This window comes from Panthera uncia, chromosome C2 (assembly GCF_023721935.1).
Source record: "Panthera uncia isolate 11264 chromosome C2, Puncia_PCG_1.0, whole genome shotgun sequence".
NCBI classification, from domain to species: Eukaryota; Metazoa; Chordata; class Mammalia; order Carnivora; family Felidae; genus Panthera; species Panthera uncia.
In genome coordinates this window covers 33927821-33955097 of record NC_064810.1, presented here as the reverse complement: position 1 = coordinate 33955097, position 27277 = coordinate 33927821, and the positions used below count along the sequence as shown (strand labels likewise).

The 27277-nt window shown below is 37.6% G+C and overlaps 1 protein-coding gene, 1 long non-coding RNA gene and 1 pseudogene across 3 annotated transcripts in view; 1 reads left to right on the top strand and 2 right to left on the bottom strand.

Annotated features, from left to right (window-relative positions):
- The window catches only part of LOC125920826 (uncharacterized), a 58103-nt gene extending 40324 nt beyond the window's left edge, over positions 1-17779 (bottom strand). For both annotated transcript variants that reach the window (XR_007457215.1, XR_007457216.1), the window contains exons 1-3: positions 17697-17779; positions 16141-16264; positions 14168-14295 (exon numbers count right to left, since the gene is read on the bottom strand). This is a non-coding gene — a long non-coding RNA (uncharacterized LOC125920826). The remainder of the gene's footprint in view (positions 1-14167; positions 14296-16140; positions 16265-17696) is intronic.
- On the bottom strand, positions 1161-2286 carry LOC125920825 (quinone oxidoreductase-like; annotated as a pseudogene).
- The window catches only part of GBE1 (1,4-alpha-glucan branching enzyme 1), a 267235-nt gene continuing 257258 nt past the window's right edge, over positions 17301-27277 (top strand). Inside the window, exon 1 of the mRNA XM_049628001.1 lies at positions 17301-17728. Within this exon, the coding sequence (XP_049483958.1) occupies positions 17595-17728 (134 nt within the window). The 5' untranslated portion in view covers positions 17301-17594. The remainder of the gene's footprint in view (positions 17729-27277) is intronic.

The following is a 27277-nucleotide window of genomic DNA, read 5'->3' as shown; positions in this document are numbered from 1 at the left end:
TATTTTAATTTGAGAGTGTGTGTGTGTATACAAGTAGGGGAGAGGGGCAGAGGGAGAGAGAGAATATTAAGCAGGCTCCACACTCAGCATGGAGCCTGATGTGGGGCTCAATCCCATGACCCTGGGATCATGACCTTAGATAAAATCAAGAGCCGGATGCTCAACTGACTGAGCTACCCAAGCATCCATTCTTATAAATATTTCTTAAGCTTCATTCTTTTTTTTTTTTTTTGCACATAACATTAATGACATTTATTTAGTTTAGATAAAGACTTCAAACACAGAACACTGTTAGGCATTAATCATTAGGAACAACGTAAAAGAGATGTGATATAAGGCAAGTATTATATAAGGATGAAATAGATAAACACAGTTTTTATTTTTCTACAGAATTTACTGCAAGTTACCATGCTATGAAAACAAAACCCACCCACTCTTAATATGTCAAATTTGTTTAGTAATTTAAAGAAAAATATATGACTCCCATCACACAGATAATTCTAAATCTACTTTGAAAATCAAATCATCAAGAAGTATCTGTCTGGAGAGACTATGGACCTACTATCACATTATAACAAAGATAAGGCTGTTATCTTCACAGAATATATGGATAATTAGTAATCAACAATTAACATAGTGAATGTTCTAATATTTGGGTAAATATTGGAAAACTATTTTTTAAAAAAACAAATTTGTGTGGACATTGTTTACTTTGCCAATGAGATTAGTTTGGAAAAGGGGTCTTGTTTAGTCTAGAAAATCTTGAGTCCAATATAGTTCTGGGCTAAACATATACTGAAGATCCTTTACAAGGACAAGTAGGCTTGGAAATCATGCAGTCTTATTTTGAATTAGCTTGCTTTAGTCCAAGGTATGGAATTAATTATCAAGTACCAGGAATTTCTGTAATACCCAATGCCAAATGGCTATAACATTCTACTTCCCATTATGATGATTCCTTGATTAGAGGTTGGTGTGAGGCATAAAGCATATTGTGAACTATAAAATAAATTGTACTCCAATGCTCGGATCTCTAAAGATAAATCTTGTTTTTCAATATAAGAAACTCACTAAATCAAATGAATGCTAATTAGAGCAAAAGTAGTATAAGTAAAACTGGGGCAGGAAACTTCTAATTACACAAGAAATACATGACTTAATCATTCTAAGAGACGAATCATTTTCCCAGTAGCTCCACTGCTATGGATGATATTTTCATGAGCCTGGGCCACCTTCTCCAATGAATACTGACTGAGAGCCTATTACAGGTTTCAACCAACCAATTTCCATTCCAGCTTGAAGGGCTGCTGCATATTGCCTAAATTCCTCCTTAGTTGATGAGTAGAGAGCAACCCCAATTATACCAGATTCCTTTGTCATGGTGTCCCGTGGGTTTATTTCAATAGGACCTCTGCTGCCAACAGCTATTACTCGCCCTCCATGTGACAGAAGATTCAAATCATTATTAAGATTTACATTGGCTAACATTTCAATGATCACATCAATTCCTTTTTCACCGACAGATTTCTTAATTTTATTAATATAATTACGTTCTCTGTGGTTAAACACTTCATGGGCTCCATTTTGCAAAACGATGTTTTGTCCTTCCTCAGTACCAGCTGTGCCCAGAACCTTTAAACCACAAACTCTAGCAATCTGGCATACTGCCAGTCCAACTCCTCCACTAGCCCCATGAACCAGAACACTTTCTCCAGCTTTCACATGGGCACTGTGGAGCAGAGCTCAATAAGCAGTAAAAAATGGGATACCGATGGCAGCTCCTTGTTTAAAGTCCAGTTTTTCTGGCAGTGGGTAAACAGTGAGATCTCCTGCAAGAGCATACTCGGCATAGCCCCCAGAGATGGTGCTGGTAGTGAAAACTCCATCACCTTTCTTGAAAGTAGATGTATGATCTCATACAGCTTCTATTACCCCAGCCACACCTGAACCAGGACTATAGGTTGTAAGAGTGGTTTTATCCTGTGAGTACCAGAACAAATATATGTTTCCACTGGGTTTACACCACGTGCATGGACCTTGATTAGAACCTGATAGTCTTTTGGAGTTGATACTGCCACATCCGACTGGAATTTCAGCCCTTCCGGTCCACCAAATTCAAAAACTCTAATTGCTCTCATCAATTTCAGTCCAGTTGCCATGGTGACCTGGTTCCAGAGAGGGGAAGCAAATTCTGCAAGGGCTCACTCAGATTCTACCTTAAGCTTCATTCTTGTATGCAGTAAGGTTACTTGGAAATAGATCCTTTATGGTCTTGCTTTTATGACTTGTTAGGTGGCTCCAAAAAAGTACCCAGTATAGGGCTAACTATCCCCCACTACTAAGACAAGACTCTTCTGAGTACCCTACCCAATGCTACATGAATTATGAGTTTTTCTGGTATGGCTGTATGGAACAGGTACTTTTCCTGGCCTGTGTCAATGTTGTGCACTATTTGCTTTAATCCTTTTGGATGCTTTTTACTACCTCTGGCAGTCTCCTCAAATACAATCACTGATCACTTCTCTGTGGAATATTCAGCAGGATCATTCTGCATGAGTCTGGGTTATTTTTCTGTGCAGGTCCCTCCTTTATGGTGTTGCCCTGTAAACTCTAGGCTGCTTTTTCTCTCTGGACTTCCACTTCCTCAGGCTAGGTTCTTCCTGTGTTCTTCTTCTCTGAACCATAACTTGGAAATCTCTCATGGCAGAAAGCCCCTACATTTGTAGGGGTCACCTCAGATGTTTTCTATTTCTCAGGGATTACTCTCTTCGGTTGCTTGATGCCCAGCACCTTGATTTTGATGTTGTTGTTGTTGTTTTACACAGGAGGGTAAATCTAGTACTTATTACTACATCTCATTTGAAGCTGAAGTCCCAGCTGAACTTAATAATAGAGATGGGCCATGGGAATATTAAGAAATCTATATATAGTTCTGCAGAAATTCCAGTTTATGGTAAAATATTGAATCAAAGTTTCTTTATACACATACATATATATATCTTTTTAATTTAAATTACTTTACTCTAGGGGAGTATCAATTTTAATGAGCACCAAATTCAATTCTAAATACTGTTCACTTAAAAAGTAAGAAAAAAAAAGTTAAAAAGAAAGAAAGAAAAAAAGACCTGGATACTGCGAAAGTATCTGTTATTTAATAGGCAGTGATAACTTCATAGAAATGTGTACCTCAAATTTGGCCTCTACAATCTTTTTATTTTTTCTTAGTGTTTATTTATTTTTGAAAGAGGGAAAGAATGTGAGTGGAGGAGGGGCAGAGAGAGAGGGAGCCACAGAATCCAAACCAGGCTCCAGGCTCTGAGCTGTCAGCACAGAGCCTGACACAGGGCTCAAACTCACAGACTGCAAGATTATGACCTGAGCTGAAGTCAGATGCTTAACCTAAACTTTTTGATACGTCACCTAGAGACAGTCACTTTTTTTCACTGAAGATCAAGTTATCAGCAAAGAACAAAATGGTAATTAAAAATTTCTAGTTCAGTACCAGGCACACATTGTTCTTTTAATGAATCAGATTATCTCAACTTTGTAAGGATTAATTAGGCACTTGTAGCAGTTCCTTTAAATTTCTCAGAACACTATGCCACTAGATAACTAAGCAGCAGTCTTGTAAACTCAGAGTTAATAGAGGCTCCAAAAATCCATTACACTTAATTCACTAGAGTCAGAATTTTTACTATGATGTTATTAAAACATTATTATATATTTTTATGTAATGTTAACTAAGGTTGTGTAAGCACTAAATATCATTGAATGAAAGGGGGAAAATTAATATTGCAGTATTTTTCTTTTAGAAAAAATAAAATTACAGAAAAATAAATAGGACAATAGTTTTTGAAACCTGTATGTATTTTCTCTCCAAAATTAACAAATGTTAAGATTTTAGAAATGTAGATATTATAGATTAAAGGGGAATTATTTTGGAATAATTTCTGATTTATGGAAAAATTGTAAAGACAGTATAAAGAGTTATCATATACCTTCATGAAAGTTTCTCAGTGCTAACATCTTATACAAACACATGTATTAAAATCAAGAAATTAACACTGGTACAATGCTATTAACTAACTTGTAGATTTTGTTAATATTTCACATTCTTAAATTCCATGATCCATTCCAGGGGATATCAGTTTAACTGTATGTATGTACATATATATGTGTGTATGAACTTCTAATTAATGTCAAACACAAATTTTTATATGTCAGAATTATATATTTTTTTCATTAATCTTTATTTTTAAGTTGAATTAAATTGACATACAATATCAGTTTGAGGTGTAAAAGATAGTGATGATATTTTTATACATTATGAAATGATTATCATTATAGGTCTAGTTACTATCTGTTGCCACACCACATAAAGTTATTGCAAATTATTGACTATATTCTCTCTGCTGTACATTATATCCCTGTGACTTATTTATTTTATAACTAAGTTATTTTATAATTAGAAGTTTGTCCTTCTTAATCCCTTCACCTATTTTGTTCATGCCTCCACCGATCTCCCCTTTGGCAATCACTAGTTTATTTTCTGTATCTATGAATCTGTTTCTGTTTTGTTTTGCTGGTATATTTGTTTTGTTTTCTAGATTACACATATAAGCAAAATTATATGTTATTTGTCTTTCTCTAGGTTATTTCACTTAGCACAATAGCCTCTAAATCCAACCACATTTTCATAAATGGCAAGATTTCATTCATTTTTATGGCTGAGTAATATTCAATTGTATATATATATATATACCACACATATATATACCACAATGTCTTTAGCCATTCATCTATTGATGGGCACACATTACTTCCATATCTTGGCTATTGTCAACAATGCTGCAGTGAACATAGGTGTATACATATCTTTTCAAACTAGTGTTTTCTTTTTCTTTTCTTTTTTTCAGATAAATACCCAGAAATGGAATTGCTGGATTGCTATACATTTTTGAGGAATCTCCATACTGTTTTCCATATTGGCTGTACCAATTTACATTCTCACAATAGTTCACAAGGGTTCCCTTTTATCCACATCCTCACCAATACCTATTATTTCTTATCTTTTTGATAACGGCCATTGTGACATGTGTGAGGTAGTATCTCATTTTGGTTTTGATTTGGGTTTCTCTGATGACTATCGATATGGAACATCTTTTCACATTCCTGTTGGCCATCTGTGTGTCTTTTTTGGAAAAATGTCTATTCAGGTCCTCTATTTGTTAATCAGGCTCATTATTGTTGTTGTTGCTGCTGCTGCTGTTTCTGTTAATGAGTTGTATGAATTCTTTTTATATTTTCAGTAACAACTCCTTATTAGATACATCATTTGCAAGTATCTTCTCCCATTCATTAGGTTGTCTTTTTTGTTTTGTTGATGGTTTCTGTCAATGTGTAAAGCTTTTCAGTTTGATGTAGTCCCATTTATTTGTGTTTTCTTTTTTTTTTCCTCTTGCCTGAGGAGGCATATCCAAAACAATGTTGACAGGACAAATGCCAAAGAATCTATTGCCTATGTTTCATCCTAGGATTTTTATAGTTTCAGGTCTTACATTAAGGTCTTTCACTAATCTATTATGAGTTTATTTTTGTACATGGAGTAAGAAAGTGGTCTAGTTTCAATCTTTGGCATGTAGCTGTCTAATTTTCCCAATATACTTTATTGAAGAGACTGTATTTTACCCTTTGTATGTTCTTGTCTCCTTTTTCATAGATTGGTTGATCATATAGCATGGGTTTATTTCTGGGCTCTTTATTCTGTTCCATTGATCTACATATCTGTTTTTGAGCAAGTACAATACTGTTTTTATTAATATAGCTTTGTAGTATAGTTTGAATCAAGAGAGCTGGGATACCACTTAACTTTCAGTCATCATGTATCCTTAGCCTTCTTCAGCTGGTGACAGTATCACAGTCTTTCCTTCCTCTTCACATCCTTCATATTTTTTTAATGTTTATTTATTTTTGAGAGAGACAGACAGAGAGCAAGAAGGGGAGGGGCAGAGACAGAGAGGGAGACACAGAATCTGAAGCAGGCTCCAGGTTCCTAGCTGTCGGCACAGAGACCAACATGAGGCTTGAACTCACAAACTGTGAGATCATGACCTGAGTTGAAGTCTGGCATTTAACCAACTGAGCCACCCAGGTGCCCTACATCCTTCATAATTTTTAAGAATATTGATCAGGTGCTTTGTAGACCATCATTGATTCAGTTTTATCTGATATTTACTTATCAGAAATTCTAAAAAATTTTTGGAAGAATATCAGAAGTGAAATGTGCTTCTTATCAAACCCTATCAAGGGTTGTATCACAACATGTCTTATCACCAGTGGTGTCAATTTTTTTCACTTAAGGTGGAATCTGACAGGTTTCTCCACTGTAAAGTTCCTGTTTTTCTCTTTTCATAGCCTATTATTTTGAAGCAAGTAATAAAGTCTAGCACACATTCCAGTGGAAGAAAATTAGGCTCCACCTCTTGGAGAGAGAATAAATTATTTAGAATTTTTCTGGAGGAAGCACTTTCCTTTCTCCCTCATTATTTTGTCAATAAATTATATATATTAGGATGTACGTGTGAATATTTACTTTGGTCTTTGAGTTATAAATACTATTACAGGCATAGCTCAGAGATATTGCAGGTTTAGTTCCTGCAATAAAGCAATATCACAATAAAGTGAGTCCACTGAATTTTTTGGTTTCCCAATGCATATGAAAGTTATGTTTACACTATGCTGTAGTCTATTAGGTGTGCAATAGAATTATAGCTAAAAAAAAGTCTGTGACAATTCAAAAATACTTTATTGCTAAAAAGTGTTAACCATCATGTGAATTTTCAGTAAGTTGTAGTCTTTTTACTGTTGGTGGGTCTTGCTTTGATATTGATGGTTACTGACTGATCAGGGTGGTGGTTACTTAAGGTTGGGGTGGCTGTGGCAGTTTCCTAATATAAGACAAATTTTGCAGCATTGACTCTTTTTTTCATGAACAATTTCTCTGTGGCATTGATGTTGTTTGATAGCATTTTCCCCACAATAGAATTTATTGTAAAATTGGAGTCAACCCTCAAACCCTGTTATTGCTATATCAACTAAGATTATTTAATATTCTAAATCCTTTGTTGTCATTTCAATAATCTTCAAATTATCTCACCAGGAGTAGATTACATTTGAAGAAACCACTTTCTTTGTTCATTTATGAGAAGCAATTCCTCTTCTGTTCAAGTTTTATCATAAGATTGCAGCAACTCAATCACATTTTCAGGCTCCACTTCTAATTCTAATTCTCTTGTCATTTCCACTACATCTGTGATTACCTCTTTTCACTGAAGACTTGAACCTTCAAAGTCATCCATGAAGATTGGCATCAATTTCTTTTAATGCTGACATTTTGACCTTTTCCATTGAGTCACAAATGCTCTTAATGGCATTTAGAATGGTGAATCCTTTCCCTAAAGTTTCCAATTGATTTTTCCCAGATCCATCAGAAGAATCATTATCTATGTCAGTGATAGCCTTATAAAAATGCACCTCTTAAATAGTAAGATTTGAAAGTCAAAATTACTCCTTAATCCATGGGTTGGAAGCATGAATAGATCTTATATTGGCAGGCATGAAATCAACATTAATCTCCTTGTACATCTCCATCAGAGCTCTTAGATGACCAGATGCATTGTTGATAAGGAGTAATATTTTGAGAGGAATAGTTTTCTTTTCTTTTTTTTTTTTTTTCTGAGCAATAGGTCTCAATAGTAGGCTTAAAATATTTAGTAAATCATGTCATAAAGAGATGTGCTGTCATCCAAGCTTTGTTTTTCCTTTTATACATCATAATCACAATAGACTTAGCATAATTCTTAAGAACCCTATGATTTTCACAATGATAAATGAGCATTGGCTTCAACTTCAAGTCACCAGCTGCATTTAGCTCCCTAACAAGGAAGTCAGCCTCTCCTTTGAAGATATGAAGCCAGGCATTGACTTCTCTCTAGCTATGAAAGACCTAGATGGCATCTTTTTCCACCAGAAGCATCTTTTTCAATACATTGAAAATCTATTGTTTACTGTAGCCACCTTCATTAATTATTGTACCTGGATCTTCTGGATGATTTGCTGCAGTTTCTATGTTAGCACTTGCTGCTTCACCTTGTACTTTGATGTTAAGGAAACAGGTCCTTTTCTTAAACTTCAGGAACCTGCCTCTGGTAGCTTCAAACTTTCCTTCTGCAGCTTTCCTCTGCAGCTCTTATAATGTTAAAGAAAGTTAGGACCTTGCTCTAGATTAGGATTTGGCTTATGGGAACACTGTGACTGGTTTGATCTATCCAGACCACTAAAACAGTCACCATATAAGCAATAGGCTATTTGTTTCACTTTCTTATCATTTGTGTGTTCACTGGGGTATCACTTTACATTTCCTCCAAGAATCTTTTCTTTGCATTCACAAATTGGCTATTTGGCACAAGATACCTAACTTTTGGCTTAGCTCAGCTTTTGACATGCCTTCCCTACTATGCTTAACCATTTCAAGCTTTTGATTTAAAGTGAGAGACATGTGACTCTTCCTTTCAATTGAACACTTAGAGGCCATTTGTAGAACTATTAATTGGCCTAATTTCAATATTGTTGTGTCTCAAGAAATAAAGAGGCCTGAAGAGAGACAGACAGATAAGGAATGGCCAGTCAATGGAGAAAACAGAACACACACATTTATCTGTTAAGTTCACCATTTTATATGGGTGTGGTTCATGGCACCCCAAAACAATTATAATAGTAACATCAAAGACCATTGATCAAAGATCACCATAACAAATATATTAATCATAAAAAAAGTTTGAAATATTGTGAGAATTACCAAAATGTGACACAGAGCCACAAAGTGAGCAAATGCTGTTAGAAAAATGTTGCCAATAAACTAGCTTGATGCAGGATTGCCACAGACTTTCAGTCTGCAAAGAATGCAGTATCTGTGAAGTGTAATAAAGTGAAGTACAATAAAATGAGGTATGCTTATGCTACTAACAGTCCAATACTAATTATTTATTTTGCTGCTCAATGGATCCTGCTTTGACTATTTGAGAATCTTTCTGATTGGTTTGTGTCCTTTTATTGTTAAAAAATTTTTTTTTAATGTATATATTTTTGAGAGAGAAAGAGAAAGAGCACAAGCAGGAGTGGGGCAGAGGGAGAGGGAGGGAAAGAATCTTAAGCGGCTCCATGCTCAGTGCAGAGCTTGATGCAGGGTTCAATTTCGTGAACCATGAGATCATGACTGTGAGATCTTGACCCAAGCCAAAATCAAGAATTTTGGCTTAATTGCTGATTAGATGCTTAATTGACTGAGCTTAATTAAGATCAATTAAGATGCTTAATTGACTGAGCCATCCAGGCACCCTGCTCCTTGGGCCCTTTTGACATGATCCCATAGTCTCCTCCTCCTCCTCCTCCACCACCTCGTCTTTCTTCTTTTTCTTCTCCTTTTTAACACTCCTTCTGGTCCTATTAAATTCTCTAGGTTTATCTTGGATTTTTTTCTATGCAGCCCTAGAATCAGCCATTTATCCAAGGACCCCTGGTTCTTTTTGTTGGAGAATGGTTTTCAGAATCTAAGATCTCGGTGCTGGGTATGCTTGTTGTTACTGTGATGTTATTGCTTTCATGTCCTCTCAGCAGACAGAGCTAAGAAATATATGTGTAATACAAATCCATGTGTATACATGTTAAAAATATCTGTGTGTGTGTGTGTGTGTGTGTGTGTGTGTGTGTGTGTGTTTGAGGGGGTAGGTGAGTTCATTTCACTATCTCTGACTTTAACTTCAGAACCACAGGGTTTATTTTCCCCTTCCCCCATTGCTTATTTGTAACTTCTATCTCTGACAGAATAAAATCCGGCTCCCATTATCTACAATTTATTTACTTATTTGCTCAACAAATTGCAGTATACATGCAGTGTAGCTTTAGAATACTTAGTCCATACTGCTGTGAAAAATAAATTTATCAACTAGAATATAGTGTTTATGTACAATTCTTTTTGTTTTTGGCCTTCAAGAATCTAGTCAAAACAGTGTTTTCTGAATTTGATTTAGGTTAGCTTCCTTTTTTCTCCAATAGTGTAGTTTTAAAGGTAATTCTCTTGAGTAAAAACAAAGTATAGGCAATATGGGATTTAGAAATGTAATATTGCAGAAGTTCATTTTTAAGATGATTGTCATCAATTTTAACAGAAGCAGTATTCTAAAGCATTACAATCCATTATAATTATAACTCACTCACCTCAAAATTATCAGAGCTCTTTGTCTTTTAAGTGGGGGCAATTACAGCATTGCACTAAATCCTATTGGAGTGAAGGCAGAGTTGGGTAAGACTACCTGCCCTGACTTTCATTAGACACAGCCACAATAGCACAACTCTGCCTCCTCCCGTCTGAATTAACTGAGTTACCCTGGTCTGCTACCCTTCTTGTCATGGTCTTGATATTGTTTTAATGTCATATCTTCCCAATGACAAGTTTTATTATATTTATATTATAGAAAATGAAACAGTTTCTAAAAGTGACTTGCCCAAGGTCATATGGCTCATAAATGATAGAACTGAGACCAGAATTTGGCTGTATTCAAAGTCCAAAGTGTGAAAAATTAACATATGAGTGTTAGAATTTCATGTCCTGAAGAATACAGCATGGTTGGGTTTGTAGTAAAGCACCCAGATTATTTTGTATAGTAAATGGACATTTTTATAGTTTTTTGAGTCATCCATTGCCTATTTCTTTATTGTCAGTTGGCTCAACCTATGCAACTTTGAAGACATTTCTACCTAAAAAAAAATAACAGGGTCCTATTTTAGTCAATTTTCTCATACTTCACAGTTTGTCTTTTGTCTCTAAATAATTCGGCATGGTTATTTTACAATGCAGTTTCAATAGATTGGCTCTACTTGAATAATTTAGCTTTGACTTTGAATATGTAAAATAAGTATAATTTCATTAAAATGTTCCAAGTCAGTTCCAATTCCTATTCTGTTTTTGTTCTGTTTTGTTTACTGAGAATTTGGGAGTGTCTAGTATGTACCCATTGGGACATTTGCACAGATAAAGGATTTTCTGAGAATGGTTCTGGTTGTATATAGCACAAGGCTAATCAAAGGAAAGTTTTTTTTCTTGTTTTTCCCCTGTCATCAGTCATGGATTGAAAGCTTCATACAATACAACTAGAATATTTTTCTAAAGAAATAAAAAAAAATCAAATACCAAATATAAAGCCCAATTTCTTATGATTATATTTTTCAAACTGATATTGAACTTTCTAAACATGTTTTCCCGATTTCTGTATTTTTTGTTTGTGGATAGGTCACAAACATTTGTTTACCAGCATTTATGTATGGAACATATTGGTCTCTGATCAGAGGTTTCCTTTTGAAAAGTGCAACTCAGTGTTAGTGTCCATCACATTCCAAGTCAGGTTTCAGTGACGTAATATTTATTCCCCCTGTATGTGTGAACTATCTTCAAGATCTTAACGCTTTCTTACTTTTGTACTAATCTAGGTTATTGGAGAGCATTGTATATGAAAAACATTACTTTTCTTTCCTATAGTATTGCTTGTGCAGAAATATGTTACCATTTATTAAGTGATTATTATATGCTATGTCCAGTTTTAAATATCTTATATGTATTAAGTCATTTAATCCTTTCAATATGAAAGCAAATACTATTATCATTCCCACCCTGTAGAAATGGAAACTGAAGCACAGAGATTGACTTCCCATGATCACATATTAGTGAGCAGGAGAGTTGAGATCCAAACTCAGGCAGCTTAGCTCTTAAGTCTGTGTCCTTGTCTTATCATACTGTTGTCCACAAAAAATCTGGGAAGGCCTTCGTATTTATCTAAAATTGGTTTCCAAGTATATGGTTCAAAATGTTTCTCAATTCCTATCACTTATGGAGGCATTTCTAACTAGAAGGCACAATTTTGAGCTTATAGAATTTTTTTTTTTAATTTATTGTTTATTTATTTGAGAGAGAGAGAGAGAGAGAGAGGGGGGGAGGGGCAAAGAGAGAAGGAGACACAGAATCTGAAGCAGGCTCCAGGCTCTGAGCTGTCAGCACAGAGCCTGATGCAGGGCTCCAACTCAGGAACTGCAAGATCATGACCTGAGCCGAAGATGGACACCTAACTGACTGAGCCACCCAGGTGCTCCAAAGGTTATAGAATTATAAACACTTGACAACTTTCCCGTTTTGCTTTTGCTACTAGGCACTTGGGAACTAAGGTCTGAACTCAAATATCATAGATTTTCTCTATTCTTTTTGTTTTTGCTTTTTCCAAGTATTGTTTTACTTATTGCAAGTATTTTTATTAGCCACCTTGAATTCCTTTGTTGAATAGGTGGTATATAAATAAGCCAATTAATGTCCTAAAGCAGTTCTTCTCTCATGTGATTTAAATAACAAAAATATATTCTCTAATGGTTTTGGAGATGGGTAGTCTGAAATCAAGTTGTCAGCAAGGCCACATTTCCTCTGGAGGCTCTAGGGGAGAATCTATTTTTTGCCTCTTTCAGCTTCTGGAGCCTACTGACCTTTGACTTGTGTCTGTGTCACTCCAATCTCTGCCCTCATGGCCACTTACCTCTTCTGCTTGTGTCTACTCTGCAGATCTCTTCCAAGGACACTGTCATTGGATTTAAGAACCAGATAATGTAGATAATCCAGGATGATCTCCTCATCTCAAGATCCTTAGCTTAATTATGTCTGCAGAGACCCTTTTCCCAAATAATTTAACTTTCACAGGTTCTGGGGATTAGGACCTGGGCGTATATTTTGGGGAGCCACGATTCAAGGCACCATAATAAGTAATGATAGCTGCATGAGCTTTCATGGGCTTTTGTGATTTAAAAAAAAATCCATGGGCTTTTGTGATTTAAATTTTATATGTAAAAAGACTTTTTATTTTTTGCCTATTTCCTAGCTCTTTGTTTTACTGTGGACTAGTTAGGTTTTCCAGGGACCTGGGTTTCATTCAGGTAAAGTGGCAAGATGCACAGTGTTTTAAATTTTGTCTAATTTGGTCTTAAAGTCTTTAAAAAAAAAACTCTTCTACATATTTGTCTTCATATTCATCTTTCTGAGAGGCAGGATAAAATAATTCTTAAAATTATAGACTGCAAAAGGTATATCTGGATTCAGATCCTGTTTGACTACAGACTGTAAAAGCTGTATTTGAATTCAAATCCTGAGTCTTACTAGCTGCATTACCTTAAACAATTTTCTTCATCTCTAAGTACCTTCATCATAGGGTTAACTAAGGGTTTTACACACACCACCACCACCACCACCACCACCATATAATGGTTAAAAGTGTCTAGACTGTGGAAAGCAGTGTGTTATTATTATTAGTTATTATTGTAAAGAACCAGTATAGTCTTCTTTCAGAATAAGTCCAGTATGATGAACTCAGGTATCTGATCCTTTCTTACAAGATTTTATGCCTAAAAGGTTTGCAAAATTTTCAAATAAGGAACAGTTGAGAAGTACTGAAAATTCCAAATATATAAAATAATCACTAGAGATATAATATAAAGGCCTAAAGGAAGCCTATAACTTGAGTGAAATAAAAACTGCCATTTTGCTTGGGTAAGTCTGAGACCAAGGAAAATTGTTTAGGTTCTTTTTTTTTAATATATACATATATATTATGTATGTATATATGTATATATCTATGTATACATTACTTTTAAGAGACAGAGAGACAGAGCACGGGCAGGGGAGGGGTAGAGAGAGAGAGGGAGACATAGAACCTGAAGCAGGCTCCAGGCTCTGTGATGACAGCATAGAGCCCAACCCAGGGCTTTAACCCAGGGCTCAAACTCATGAAGCATGGGATCATGACCTGAGCTGAAAGTCAGACATTCAACTGATTGAGCCACCCAGATGCCCCTGTTTAAGTTCTAATGGAGGGGACCAGATACTTAGGGGATGTGTCACAAAAGTTAGAGCCTTTCACTTTTAGGACACTGATTCTCACCCAACTTATAAGGACAAAACCACAAAAGTAATTGAAAATCATTATCATCTAAAAACTATTACCTACTGCCCTTGAAAAAAAGTTGTTTGCCTAACTCTGATTTTCAGGCAGTGACAACCAGCATCACATTGAACACTCACCATTTGGCAGTCTAAATAGAGAGGTTAGATGGTGAACGAGTCTGAAGACAAAATGACAATCTGTTCCTCCAGGGTCCTCTGAAAGGCTTCACAAGGTGGGAGAGGGGCAGTTTAGCTGGCTACTGCCTCTGCAGAATTTAATCCAGAAATAAGTGCATATTAGTTTGGAGACTGGGATACCAAAACTTGCTAGCTATTATATACACTGTAAGGAGATTCTTACAGTCTTACGGAAAAGAAAGTTTTAAACTAGCTTTACGGAGTGCAGTTTACACCATAAAATTCACCTGTTTTAAGTGTATACTTTAATGATTTTTGGGTAAACTTATAGAATTATGTAACCTTTGCCTCATCCAGTTTTAGAACATTTTAATGGATAAATTTAAAGGAATATATATCTAATTAGGCACTGCAGTGGTATCCTAATAGTCTCTCTGCTTCCATTCTTGTTATCCCTGTAATCCATTTTCCATAGAGAAAATATTTTTTTAATGTAAATCAAATTAAATCAGTTTTCTGCTCAAAACCCTTCAACAGCATCCTATCATACTTAAATTAGAGGCCCTATATGATCAAATAGCTGTCTAGCTCTCACACCTTACTTCTTGGTATTCTTCTCACTATGTAACAGGTACACTAGAATTGTCTCTTTCTGTGACTAAAGTCATTCCCCATTGCACAAACTCTTTACTGGCAATGTTCTTTGTCTCATGGCTTCTTCCCCGTCATTACACACTTCAGCTTCAATGTCAGTTCTGAATGGCCCTCCTTTACCATGAGAACTAAAGCAGACATTATTGCTTAACTTTAATTCTCTACAGTGCATTTATTATTATTGGGCATTTTGGGCTTTGAGAAGTATTTCTTATATGTTAATTGACAAGCACACAACACTCCACCTCGTGTGAGCTTTATGACAACTGGAACTCGTCTTGTTTACAATTTAATCCCAGCACCCAGGAAACTGAACGGGTTGACACATGGGACTTCATTAAATACTTGTTCAATAGTGAGTAAGAGAGAATAGGTATCTGCTCTCTTGGAGTTTATATTCTAAAGGGGGAGACCAATACATAAAAGAGAAAAAGAAACACCTAAGTTTTGTTAATTGTTGTGTAGGAGAGAACATGCTCTAACAGACACTGAAGTTTTAGTGGAAGCAGAGGCTTAAGATGAGTGGACATTTATGCTGAGATCTCAAGAATGCTGGGAAGAAATCAGTTATGTTTGGCTGAGTCATGAAGAGAATTCCCAACAGAGAGAAGGACAAATAAAAAGTCTCAGAGGCTACAAAGTGCTGAGTGAGTCCCAGGAAAGTCAGTATTTCTACAGAATAGTAAAGCCAGAAAAGATGAGAAAAGGTGATGAGAAAAGTGGTGGAAAGATAGGAACCAGATTAAAAAGCCTAGTTAGGGAATGGTAAGAAGTTTATGTTTAACTCGGAGTGAATCAGCATGTCGTTTAAGTTGTTTGATTTATTCTTGTGTAGAGCCTTACAACTCAAACCTCACCCCCAGTCGGGAACAGCAGCATCACCTCAGAGCTTGAAACAACTGCAGAATCTGAGGCACCACCCAGAACTGAATGAGACTAAGTGCTGTTAACAACATCCCCAGGCGATTCATATGCACATTTAACGCTTGACAAACACTAGTGAATGGATTAGAAGGGACAAAAAATGGAAGAGATGTGGGTTAGATGGAAGAAATGGGTTAGATGTGTTAGTCCAAAGGAGAGGCTGCTCCTGTTAAGAGTGACCGAACAAAGGATGAGAAGACTGCGTTAGGGTATATTTTGGAGATAGTTGGCTTAGGTCTTCTGGCCAGCTAAATGGAAATTTCAGTAGGCAGACAGTGATATGAACCTGGATTTCTGAGAAAAGGTTAGGATTGGAGATACAGATTTGTGCATCTATTGGGTGTCCTGCTTCTGAGTTTATAGTGTCGTTTTACAGCGTTTTCTATTTTACTAACATTTGCATGTTGCCGTCTTCATGGAAAATTAAGACATGCCTTTCCAAAGGTTGTCAGATTCCTCACTCTTTCACTCTGAGGTCCTCGGTTGCTAGATATCTCTCATCAAGTCTGTTATTAATGCCTGCACAAAAAATGTTTTGAATGTTTTAAAATTCAAGGCCAGTGATGATCCACACTCTTCCTTCTCCATAGTCCCTAGGATTCTCCACACCCAAATGTTAACTGGGAAAGAGATCCTCCAGTCTCTCCAGTTCCTAGGTTCAAAGCAGTTTGAAAACTGCTGGGTTGGTGGGTCCAATTCTCTGGATGTACATAAAATTGTGTTCTCAAAACAGAATCGTTGACAAGCCAGTTAACGGGTATGGAGAAACAGAAGTTCCCATTGGGGAAGTTTACATAGGGTCCCCCATTCTTAAGCCAAGAGGAAAAGAGATTTCTTGCACAAGCACTTCACCAATAAGGGGTACAGCTGAAGTCCAATTTAACGTTTTTCTCTAGAATACTATTTGTCTCATCAAGGATAGTTCAATCGTTGAGAAACGTTTGTTGCAATTATGAACAAAGACAAAAAGGTCTTTTTTTTTTTTTTTTTCCTTTCTCCTTTCTTTTCTGTTTGTTTTTGAGGTATGGGAAATGGGCAAAGTTCTTGACATGGTTTCAATTCTCAGCCATTGGCAACCCAGAGAATAGTCCCAGCACATCACAGTATTCGTGGGATGATTCCAGGATCGGGACTTTTTTGGTTAATTCATGAGACTGGAAAAATCTACAGGCGTTCTGGTTAGGCAGTGGTGTGAACATCCTCCCAGGTATTACTATGTCCACACTGACTGTTCCCTTTTCTTACTGTGATTTTTTTTTTTTTTTTTTTTTTTATCTGTCTGCAATACCGCCCTAACAAGAAATTCTCAGAACTTTGAGAAGGTCGCCTTCAAGAAAAGCACGCATCATATTTGAAAAGGATGCCGCCAGTGGGAGTTGCTTAAAGGAAGAAAAGCTGAGGGCTAACTCTGGAGCCAAATACGGGTGAGGTTAGGGAGGGCAAGGCAGAGCTACCTCGGCTCGGGACCCGCCTGCCAGGATGGCCTCAGTCCCGCGGGGGGGTAAAAGGCTGGGGAGGAAAGGGCAGGTCTCTGCGGCCTTCAGGTGCTAGCCGCGGGAGCGGGCGGAGGTCCCTCGGCACCTCATCGCCACCCCCCACCCCGCCCCCGGCTCCGGACGAGAGTCCGGGAATCGCCACGGGTCCCGCTCCGCCCCGCCGGGCGGGGGGGGGGGGGAGGGAGGGGAGGCAGGCGGCCGTTCTCTCCGGCTATAAAGGGCCCCGGGACTCCGAAGCTCGCCTCAGCTTCCTCCGACTCCGCCTTCGCCGCCTTCCTCCCAACTAGAGCTCCAGTTCCCGCTCAGGTTCCAATCGACCCACTCGGGCTCGGCTACTCGGGCTGCAGCAGAAGATGGCGGCTCCGGTGGCTCGGGGCGAGTGCTCCGAGGCGGCGCTGGCTGCAGCCCTGGCGGATGTGCCGGAACTAGCCCGACTTCTGGAGCTCGACCCGTACCTGAAGCCCTTCGCCCTGGACTTCCAGCGCAGGTACCGCCTGACACCGCTCAGGGCTCTCCCCCTCCCCCCCTCTCTCCTCAGAGTGGGACTGGCTGCCTTCCCAGCGCGGGCTCCGGGGTCGAACCGCCCCTCGGCTGGGTGCGTGCAGGTCCCGCCCCCTTCCGGGCCCGCCTCTCAGCCCCGCCCCGCCCTGCGCTGGCCCGCCCCCGACCTTGGAGAGTAGCCACTTTGTAGGGTGGGCGTCGGGGTGACTTCGCTGGGTCCTGTGTCTTCCAGAGTGGTGGGTTAATGACAACTCTGGTCCCCGGACTAGACGTAGAAGCGCGGAATAAACTTGCCTCATCCCCTCTCCTTTCCTTTCGAATCAGCGGGTGTGCGCCATTGAGTACGTGCTTTGGCTCCCAGCAGTGATTTCCTCAGGTGCGGATACTGAGGGAGGCAAAGCCACTGCAGGTTTTGTGACCTTTCCATTCAACAGAGTTGTACTGTGAATTAGCGTGTGCATAACACTCGGCGTGTGTAATCGTGCGTTTACAATTTCGTTTATTTCATTGCAAATATTGTGATTTTATATCCACGATTCTCTCAGGCAGCTCTTGCTCCTTGTTAATATTTCCTTTCAGAGAAGATGAAACGTTACCTTGGCCACTTTATTTACCCTCCGTGGGCCCACATTGAAGAGGAAACTTACAGCGACATTTGTCAGCAAAGTTTGCCCGTGTTTGGCATTGCCACCCCGAAGAGGGACAAAGGCCAGGAGAGCCAAACTTCTGGAGGCCCGTTTAGGGGCTTTAGCTTCAGTTTGTCTCCTAACATCCTACAGTACATTGGTTTAGCACAATTGAGTTGCCGGGATAATAATTCTAGTAGGCAGCTCAACTTCGAAGGTATAGTTTGTAAGATTGAAATAGTTGTCATACTAGTTATAGTAGTTTCATTTGTGAGATAAGCACATTGTGATTTATGGTTTCAGCCCTTTTAGCCGAGAGACTCCAGGGCAAAAACTACCATGACAACAGAATACGCATGGTCAAATTTTCAAGTAATAGAAAACAGCCATTTAGTTATGGCCAAGAAGCAGTGTTGGAGGTAATGAAACAGGTTTTATTTGGAATTTGGAAAACAAAAACAAAAAACACTTAGGTTCATGACTTGGCATTGTCACCTACTACCTGCATTCAATCCAGCAACTGTTTCTTAAGGAGTCCCTATGAACAAAAAATAAGAGATGCCAAGTTCAATACAACATCTCATTCCAGAGCTTGTATACCCTAAAGAATGAGCCCTCCTCAAAGTAGTCACCTTGAGCTGTCGCTCAGTTGATCAGATGATTGGAACCTTATGCAGCCTTGTGAAATTGCTTTCAGTATTTACAGTTTATACTTTCAAAGTCACTGAGTGCATCATCTTCATAGTTCAAACTTGAATTTGATTTAGAAATAGTCAAATTTTAGAGCAAAGAGATGGTGGTCAGACTTTTTTGATGTGTTTATTGATGATGATACTTAATTTATTTGTATGCTTTGTAAATGGCACTTAAGACCTTTCTAGGAGAGAGTTGTGGGAATGTTTTGTTTTTGTTCCCCCACCTCCTTTAAAAAAAAAAAAAATGATCACAGCAGACAAACATCCCTTGTCATGTAATTGACTTCAACTCCATTGGGACTGAAGCAGTTATGATGCTCTTTCATGGTTTGTCAAAACTAATGAGAGAGACAAAGGCCACAATAAAGAAAAGTGGGGGCAAACCACTATTCTTGGTGAAAAGGCTGGTCCACTGGGCCCTTGTGCCTCACTCTGACCTGGATTCTACTTCTGGTCTTGGTTTGGAGTAATTGCCATTTTCCAGCACACATGTTCCATTTAGGCATATCAAATAGTCATTTGGCATTTGGCAGTAGTAACTTTTACTGCTAACATTTGAAGAATAAAACATCCTTCCCTCATGAAGTTTGCTTCTAGTTACTTTATTCTCTGTTTATTTCTAATAACCCACTGGCGCATTTTGTCTTTGGCCTAACACAAATATACAACCAGTCAAACATTCAAGTGCAAAGTAGAACTTCCTGAGGAGTGCAGAAAATTTAGGGTACAAACAACAGTGTTTAGGAATGGTGATGGGGGAGTCAGTTTCTTTTCATTGATGGGCTGTCTCATCCTTTCTCAACCAAAGTATCTTCATCAGAAATTCTGTTATGTACATTTGTTGTTCTTGTTTACCTTTTCTGTAACTGTAAGAATGTTGGATCCAGTGTGAGGATTAGTGAATTACTCTGTTACATGAAATAAAAATTAGTTCATTAGTGTGTGTGATAGCCCCTATAATGTCTCATTGATTACCTCCTAAGATGGGATTTTCGTCTTGGCTTTCCTGCTTTTTTCACCTGTCATTTATACTGCAATTAGTTGCAGTGGTGTAATTGCAAAATCTTAGTGTTTTAAAGAATAGCATTTAATTGTGCCAATATTACATGCTAACATGAGTCAGGCTCTCCTTGTGGCAATCACTCAAGAATATAGGATGATGAAGTCTTCGTTTTGAAACATGCTTCTATAATGTTTGCTGTAGGGGACATGTTGAACTATGTACCTTTTCTTACAGCTTTTGTCTATGAGTGGGTCATTTCTGCTGATACATTAGATCGGCCAGTGTAAGTCAAATGTGACTTTTGAGCCTTGTGTGTGAAACATAAAAGTGACATTTGTGAACAGCTTGAAGATCAACACAGTTGCAGTAACACTTATCTATACTCTCTGTTTAAAGTTTATAGAGTATTTTCAGATTTTAATTTAATCCTGATAACAAAACCATGAGGCAGGAAGAATTTTGTTTTTCCTGTTTTACAGATGAAGAACCCAAGATTTGGTCAAATGTTTGGCTTAAGTTTACATGGGTTAGTAGTACTGCAGGTGGGATTAATCTTTCTTTCTAGAACCTTTTACAAGTTCATGAACAATGACTTTTTGCTAATTTAGCGGATACCTCTTTCCTCTTTATCTCTAGCATTGGACATTTTGGGCCACTTCTTGAAGACATGAAAATCTTTTGCTTTTCCTCTATTACATCTGATGGTTTTTCCTCTATCTCTTTCTGATTATTTAACACAAGAGATTCTGAGGACTCTTCCCTAGGTCCTTTTATGTGTTTCTACTTTATATACTTTCTTTAAACATTCTCCTCCATCCATGTATTCCATCTATGTACTGACACTGCCCACATCTATCTTCAGCCCCCAGTCTCTCTCCTGGTCTCAGTCTTATTTATTTATTTATTTATTTATTTATTTATTTTTAATTTTATTATTTTTTTAATTTACACCCAAATTAGTTAGCATATAGTGCAACAATGATTTCAGGAGTAGATTCCTTAATGCCTCTTACCCAGTTAGCCCATCCCCCCTCCCACAACCCCTCCAGTAGCCCTCTGTTTGTTCTCTATATTGAGTCTTTTGTGTTTTGTCTCCCTCCCTGTTTTTATATTATTTTTGCATCCCTTCCCTTGAGTTCATCTGTTCTGTGTCTTAAAGTCCTCATATGAGTGTTTGGTCGTATTTATAAATACCTACATTTTGATGTCCTAGAAGTAAAACTCAACATGCCTAAAGCCAAACTTAGGGTTTTTCAATCCAAACGTTTGTCCCTTATACCCTGTCTCTGTGTATGGTATCCTTATCTACTAACTGCTCAAGCCTACGACTTAAAACTTAACCTTAATTCTCACCTTCTCTTTCTTCTTATCTCCAAGTCTAATCAATGATGGCTCCTGTTTTTCAACTATATGCCAACTCTACAGTCCTACTGCCATCATCCTACTCAAGGTGGTAGTAGCCTCTCTAGCCTGGTTTACAAAAATAGCCTTATAGTTCTTGCCTTTTTTCAATTTTTTTTTTCAATTCCCCATAGCTTTTAAGGTATAACACAGACTTCTCATGATGTGCAAGATTCTAAATCATATGGTCTCTGTCTACCTTTTGAGCCTCATCTTTGGACCTTCCTTCTCATTCTGTTCTGTGTTACCAGAGGGAGCCTAGGGATAGAGAGGCAGCTGAGATGTCTGATGGCCATTCCACAAGGGGTACTAAAATATCACTGGAATCAATTGAAAACATGATATCTTTTTCACACATGTACTCCTTTTTAATGTCGAAGATTTTCATTTGTGTGTGTTCACAAGAAGTTAGGGGTCTAGGAAAATCACTGAATAATTGACAAAGGAGATTAAGAACTGGAAACATTTTTGATGTTTATCAGAAATGACTCCTTTAGTTTAGTGGAAATGAATTAATAAGTGAACCCTTTTATACATTCTTTATTAATATAACCCTCTATTCCATTAAATAGATCTTTTAACACATGTTTATAAAGGATATCAGTTTGAGGTAGTCCAGAATAGTCTGTGTTGGAAGCCAAATGTTTTGGTCTAGACATGGTTCCAGCTGTACATGCTGTTTGTTCTGTTTTATGCATACTTTGCTTCTGCCTTATATCCTCCTATATGTGCCTCTGGAAACAGCTTAGAGGTATACCTTCCCTGACTTCACCCTATCCTTACACCTTTTTCCAGGCTAGGTGAGGAGCCTCATTTCTTGTCTACCATCTTGAACACCCTCATCTTAAAGATGCTCATCCACTGCAATATAGTTGTCTTTCTGCTCTTTTGTACCCCCACTAGATTGTTGGCTCCCTTGGGTGGGCACTTTTCCTGTATTGTTTTTTGTTTGTTTGTTTACTATTCTCAATCTGTAGAAACATACTTGACTTACAGGAAACAGTATAGAATTTAAATGAATGTGTTCTGCGTCTATTTATTTTTCTCATTTTCTTTTCTTTTTTTTTTTTTTTTTTAATTCTTAATGTTTATTTTTGAAAAAGTGAGAGAGAGAGAGAGATGGAGTGCAAGCAGGGGAGGGACAGAGAGAGGAGACACAGAATCTGAAGAAGGCTCTAGGCTCCGAGCTGTCAGCCCAGAGCCCGATGCAGGGCTTGAACTCACAAACTGTGAGCCAAAGTTGGATGCTTAACCAACTGAGCCACCCAGGCACCCCATATTTTTCCCTTTTTTATACCAATGAGTCTCAGTCAACTTACCTTAAGCTAAAAATTGTTGGGAATGCTAGGATAAAGAGAGAAGCAGCAGCAGTTACCAGGGGATTATGTATGACAATCTGGGGGAAAGGGGAAATACATGTTCAAGTAAAGAGCTAAAGGTAACTGGGGAAAATGAAGAAAATCATTATGAATTAGATACTTCCACAAAGACTAAAGTTTTTTGTTTTTTTTGTTTTTTGTTTTTTTTCAATTTATGTATTTGGAGAGAGTGTGTGCTCGTGTCATGGTGGGGGGCGCAGAAAGAGAGGGAGAGAGAGAATCCTAAGCAGGCTCTGCGCTGTCATCTTGGGGCTCCATCCCATGAACTGTGAGATCATGACCTGAGCCAAAATCAAGACTCAGATGCTTAACCGACTGAATCACCCAGGTGCCCCAACACAGAGACTAAAGGTTTAATCACTGAAGGGATATTCAGTTTGAGAAAGCCTGATGTGAAATTGTGTGCCTAAGAATGGGAGGAGAGGTTTTTGTGACCCCAAGTATACTAAGCATTACAATTACAGTGAACATCTCTATTTTGTTAGAAATGAAGTTAGTTTTTACATTGGTAGCTAATCAGAGTTGGAAAGTGCTTTGGATTTGTGTATCAGCAGCCACACCAAATTGATTCTCACAGCATAGAAGTTTTATATCATAGCTGCATGGTGCACTTTTTTCTCAGTGCCTGGCCAAGTTATTGGCTCTGAAGAAAGTCAAATGTCAGTGATTCTAGAAGGCAGGGATAAATCTGAAGATTACAAGATGTATCTGGCTCACTCTTCTGTACTAGTAGATTTATTTGCCCTTTGCAGCTGAGATCTATACTAACTCCAGAGTTACTCCTGAATTTTCTACAGCGATGGGCAAGAGGCTTTGACCTCTTTTCATTTTCAAAGTGCCTTAAAATGACTTGGTGGAGCATTTGGGTAGGCTCTGGTGCCTGCTGTAATACCTCCTGGGAAATGACTCTTGATGTGATAACTTCTTAGAGGATTCCGTTCGGCTCCTACCAAGCTGGCCCTAGTTAGTCAGCGAGATTTTAATATAGTCCCAGTGAAATGTGCTGTAGTTTTAGACTGATAAGAATACCATACTGCTGTTATTTGAAAGCATGTGTTAAACTTCAATTATACATTTATATATATTAAAAGAAAACATGAAAGTGTTTTCATTGGAGAGAATTGCTACCAGTTCCTTCTAAAGTAAGTTTATTTTTTACTAACGAGTACATTCTCTTCTTATGATGTCTACCCATCAGTAGACGCTTACCACTGTTTTGAATCCAGGGTTCTTTTGTGTTTAACAACCAAAAGCAGCATATTTCTGTTTTGTGTTTAGAGTAACAGGAACTAAATACATGAATAAAAGGTAAAACTCCACAGTAAGCATACATTATTATACAATCTACATTCCTTAATTTATTATGCAATTATGTTGCATCTTATTTGATACTGTTTAAGTTATAGTGACTAACTTTTAAAACCTGATTGTTTTCTGATGTTTAAATGATTAGAATAATTTAGATTCTAAATTTAGTTTCCTAATATGTAAAAGGGGAAAGTATATAAAAATATTGCTGTGTATGTGTTGCAAAGTATAAGAGCAAGATGAAGCTTGAACTTGAACTCTCATGTGTCCTAAGAGCTTTGAATCTGAGGGCAAATTAATTAACCTCTGTGAACCTCAATTTCGTTTTCTGTAAAATATGGACGGGACCTACCTTCTAGGAGTGTCTTGAGGACTAGAAGTATTTTAAAGATCCTCTGTAAATAAATGATAGTTATTTGATGATGATAATATTATAAGCAAAATAGCCTTCCATCTTAAATATTCACTAGGATATTATTTTCAAAAGATCTTATTGTTAGCTTTTTTAATGCTGTATCCTGAAATCAACTATCAGGTAAATAATACGACCAGAAATTCTCCACAACTCTTCATTTTGTTGGATGGCATCTTTACTTTAGGGACTTCCTTCTTTTTCCCAGTAGAGCCATTATGTGAATGAGGTGAGGAGGCGGTAATTTTAATCATAATCTAGTATACAAGGAAAGGAATATGTTTAAACTTTGATCCTTCATTTGGAGAGGAAATAATGCAATTCTCTGTTTAAGCTGAAGGCAAGATAATTCCAGGATATAATGAGCATAAAGCTTTCTTTAGAGAGAGAGGTAAATGCTAGCCTGCAGAGGCTCAGAATCACCCTTCTTTTGATCTTCTTTTTCCATCTTTTCTCTTCTTTCATCTGACTGCTAACTGTTCATATTCTTGGGCATCAAACAACTATAGGAATTTTCTTCCTCTTGAACTCTGGATGGCTGGAAGAATGGTCATATCAAGTTTACCGATACGCAGGAATAACTTTGAAAATGAGAAAAAAATATATATAATAGCAGTTTAAAAGCTTGAAAATGAAAGAATTTTTCAGTAGAATCTTAACATAATCTATTAATAAGAATAAAATTTAAATTCAGTATCTTTCCTTGTGCTTTCTCTTTATTTGATGATTTCAGTTATTTTCAATATGTTTGATTTTACAATGAGATATGTAAAACAGAGAAATGGAATATTCATGGGTGTCTTGGTAGATCCATGGAACAGAAATTACAATGAGTCACAGTCTCTGGGTATGTGCTGTAGGTCTGAAATCTAAAATATAATAATCAGAAACAAAGTGTACACTTCTTGGTATAGGTAACAGATACACTTCTTATATAGGTAACCTTGAAGTTTTCCAAATATTTATCAAGTGAGAATTAAATATTTCTTTTACCAGTGAAATCATATGTTACTCAATCCTCAATCTAATTTATTTTCATTTTCATAAATTATAAACAACTAGCCACAGGTTATATTTAATTATGAATAACTGCATGATACAGGTACATGCTCTGTTACAGAAACATAATAAAACCAGTTATGCATTTAGGTCTATGTAACAGAAAACTCAGCATACTCTCAATTAACAGAAGATCCCACAGACTGTGTAATTAAAATAGAAATTTGTATTTCTCACAAAGAGAGTGAAGATGAATGGTTTGGCCTTAGCATTGACCCATCCTTTATCTTTCTGCTCTATTATCTTTAGCATATAGTCTTTATATTCTTATGCTTAGAAGATGGCTGGGTGCATCTAGGCCCACACGTTCATGCCCGCTCACTCTGTCCATTTTAACCAAGCATACGTTAATTTTCCTATAAACTTTATCTACATCTTTCAGTTTACAAATTATTGATCAGAACTGTTCCATGATCTTGCTTGACTGAAAGTGAGCCTAGATACTCAAGGCTTTTAGTTATACACCTTCCTGAGAAAAGTCCTTTGGCCTCACCTATCAGAACATCCCAGAGCTCTGTCCTTTGCTCCAAAAAGGACACTATTTCTGCCTAAAGATGAAAAGACCCAATGAGACTATGTTGTAGTTCCCTAATATCACATCTGTGTATAAAACCCTCTGAAGAGAACCCGGATGTTTTCATTTCTCCCAAGAAAAGTCTACAGCTATCCTCAATATCACCAACTCCTGAGTCATGGCTTTCACTTTTCTAAACCTGATCTGTATTTTTCTGGATTATTTTCTTAGGGGAATATAGAGACTTTTGACTGCTCTGGCCCCAAATGAGCTGATTAGGTGCCCTCAGCTGGCCTCAAGCCTTGGGAACACCACCATCTTTTCCTTTTAATTTCACAGATATTTTACTCTTTTTTTTTTTTTTTTTAATTTTTTTTTTTTTAACGTTTATTTATTTTTCAGACAGAGAGAGACACAGCATGAACGGGGGAGGGGCAGAGAGAAAGGGAAACACAGAATCGGAAGCAGGCTCCAGGCTCTGAGCCATCAGCCCAGAGCCCGACGCGGGGCTCGAACCTGCGGACCGCGAGATCGTGACCTGAGCCGAAGTCGGACGCTTAACCGACTGAGCCACCCAGGCGCCCCACAGATATTTTACTCTTAAAAAGTATGAGTATTTTGAGAGGAAATGAGTTTATCAATTACTAATATTATTATATTATATATAAAATATATATATATATATATATATTCATTCTTGGGCTCATGAAAAAATGATCTGACTGGAGTGCCTGGGTGTCTCAGTCAGTTAAGTGTCTGACTCTGACTCTTGATATGGCTCAGGTCATGATCTCATGAATCATGACATCGAGGCCTGCGTGGGTCTCTGTGCTGACAGCATGGAGACTGCTTTGGATTCTCCCTTTCCCTCTCTCTTTGCCCCTCTCCCATTCATGCACATGCATGCACACTCTCTTGCTCTCAAAAATAAATAAATAAACATTAAAACATGGCAAACAAAATGATCTGATATATCTTCAAGTCTTTTGGAGAAGATAGTATTTGTGAGGTTAGAAAGAAAGTTAAAGATGCCAATTTATGCTCAATCTTTAAAACATGAATTGTCTTTTATTATCCAACGGCTTGCATGTTTATGGGGCTTTAATCTTATACCTTCCTATGCTTCTCTTTTGAAAGC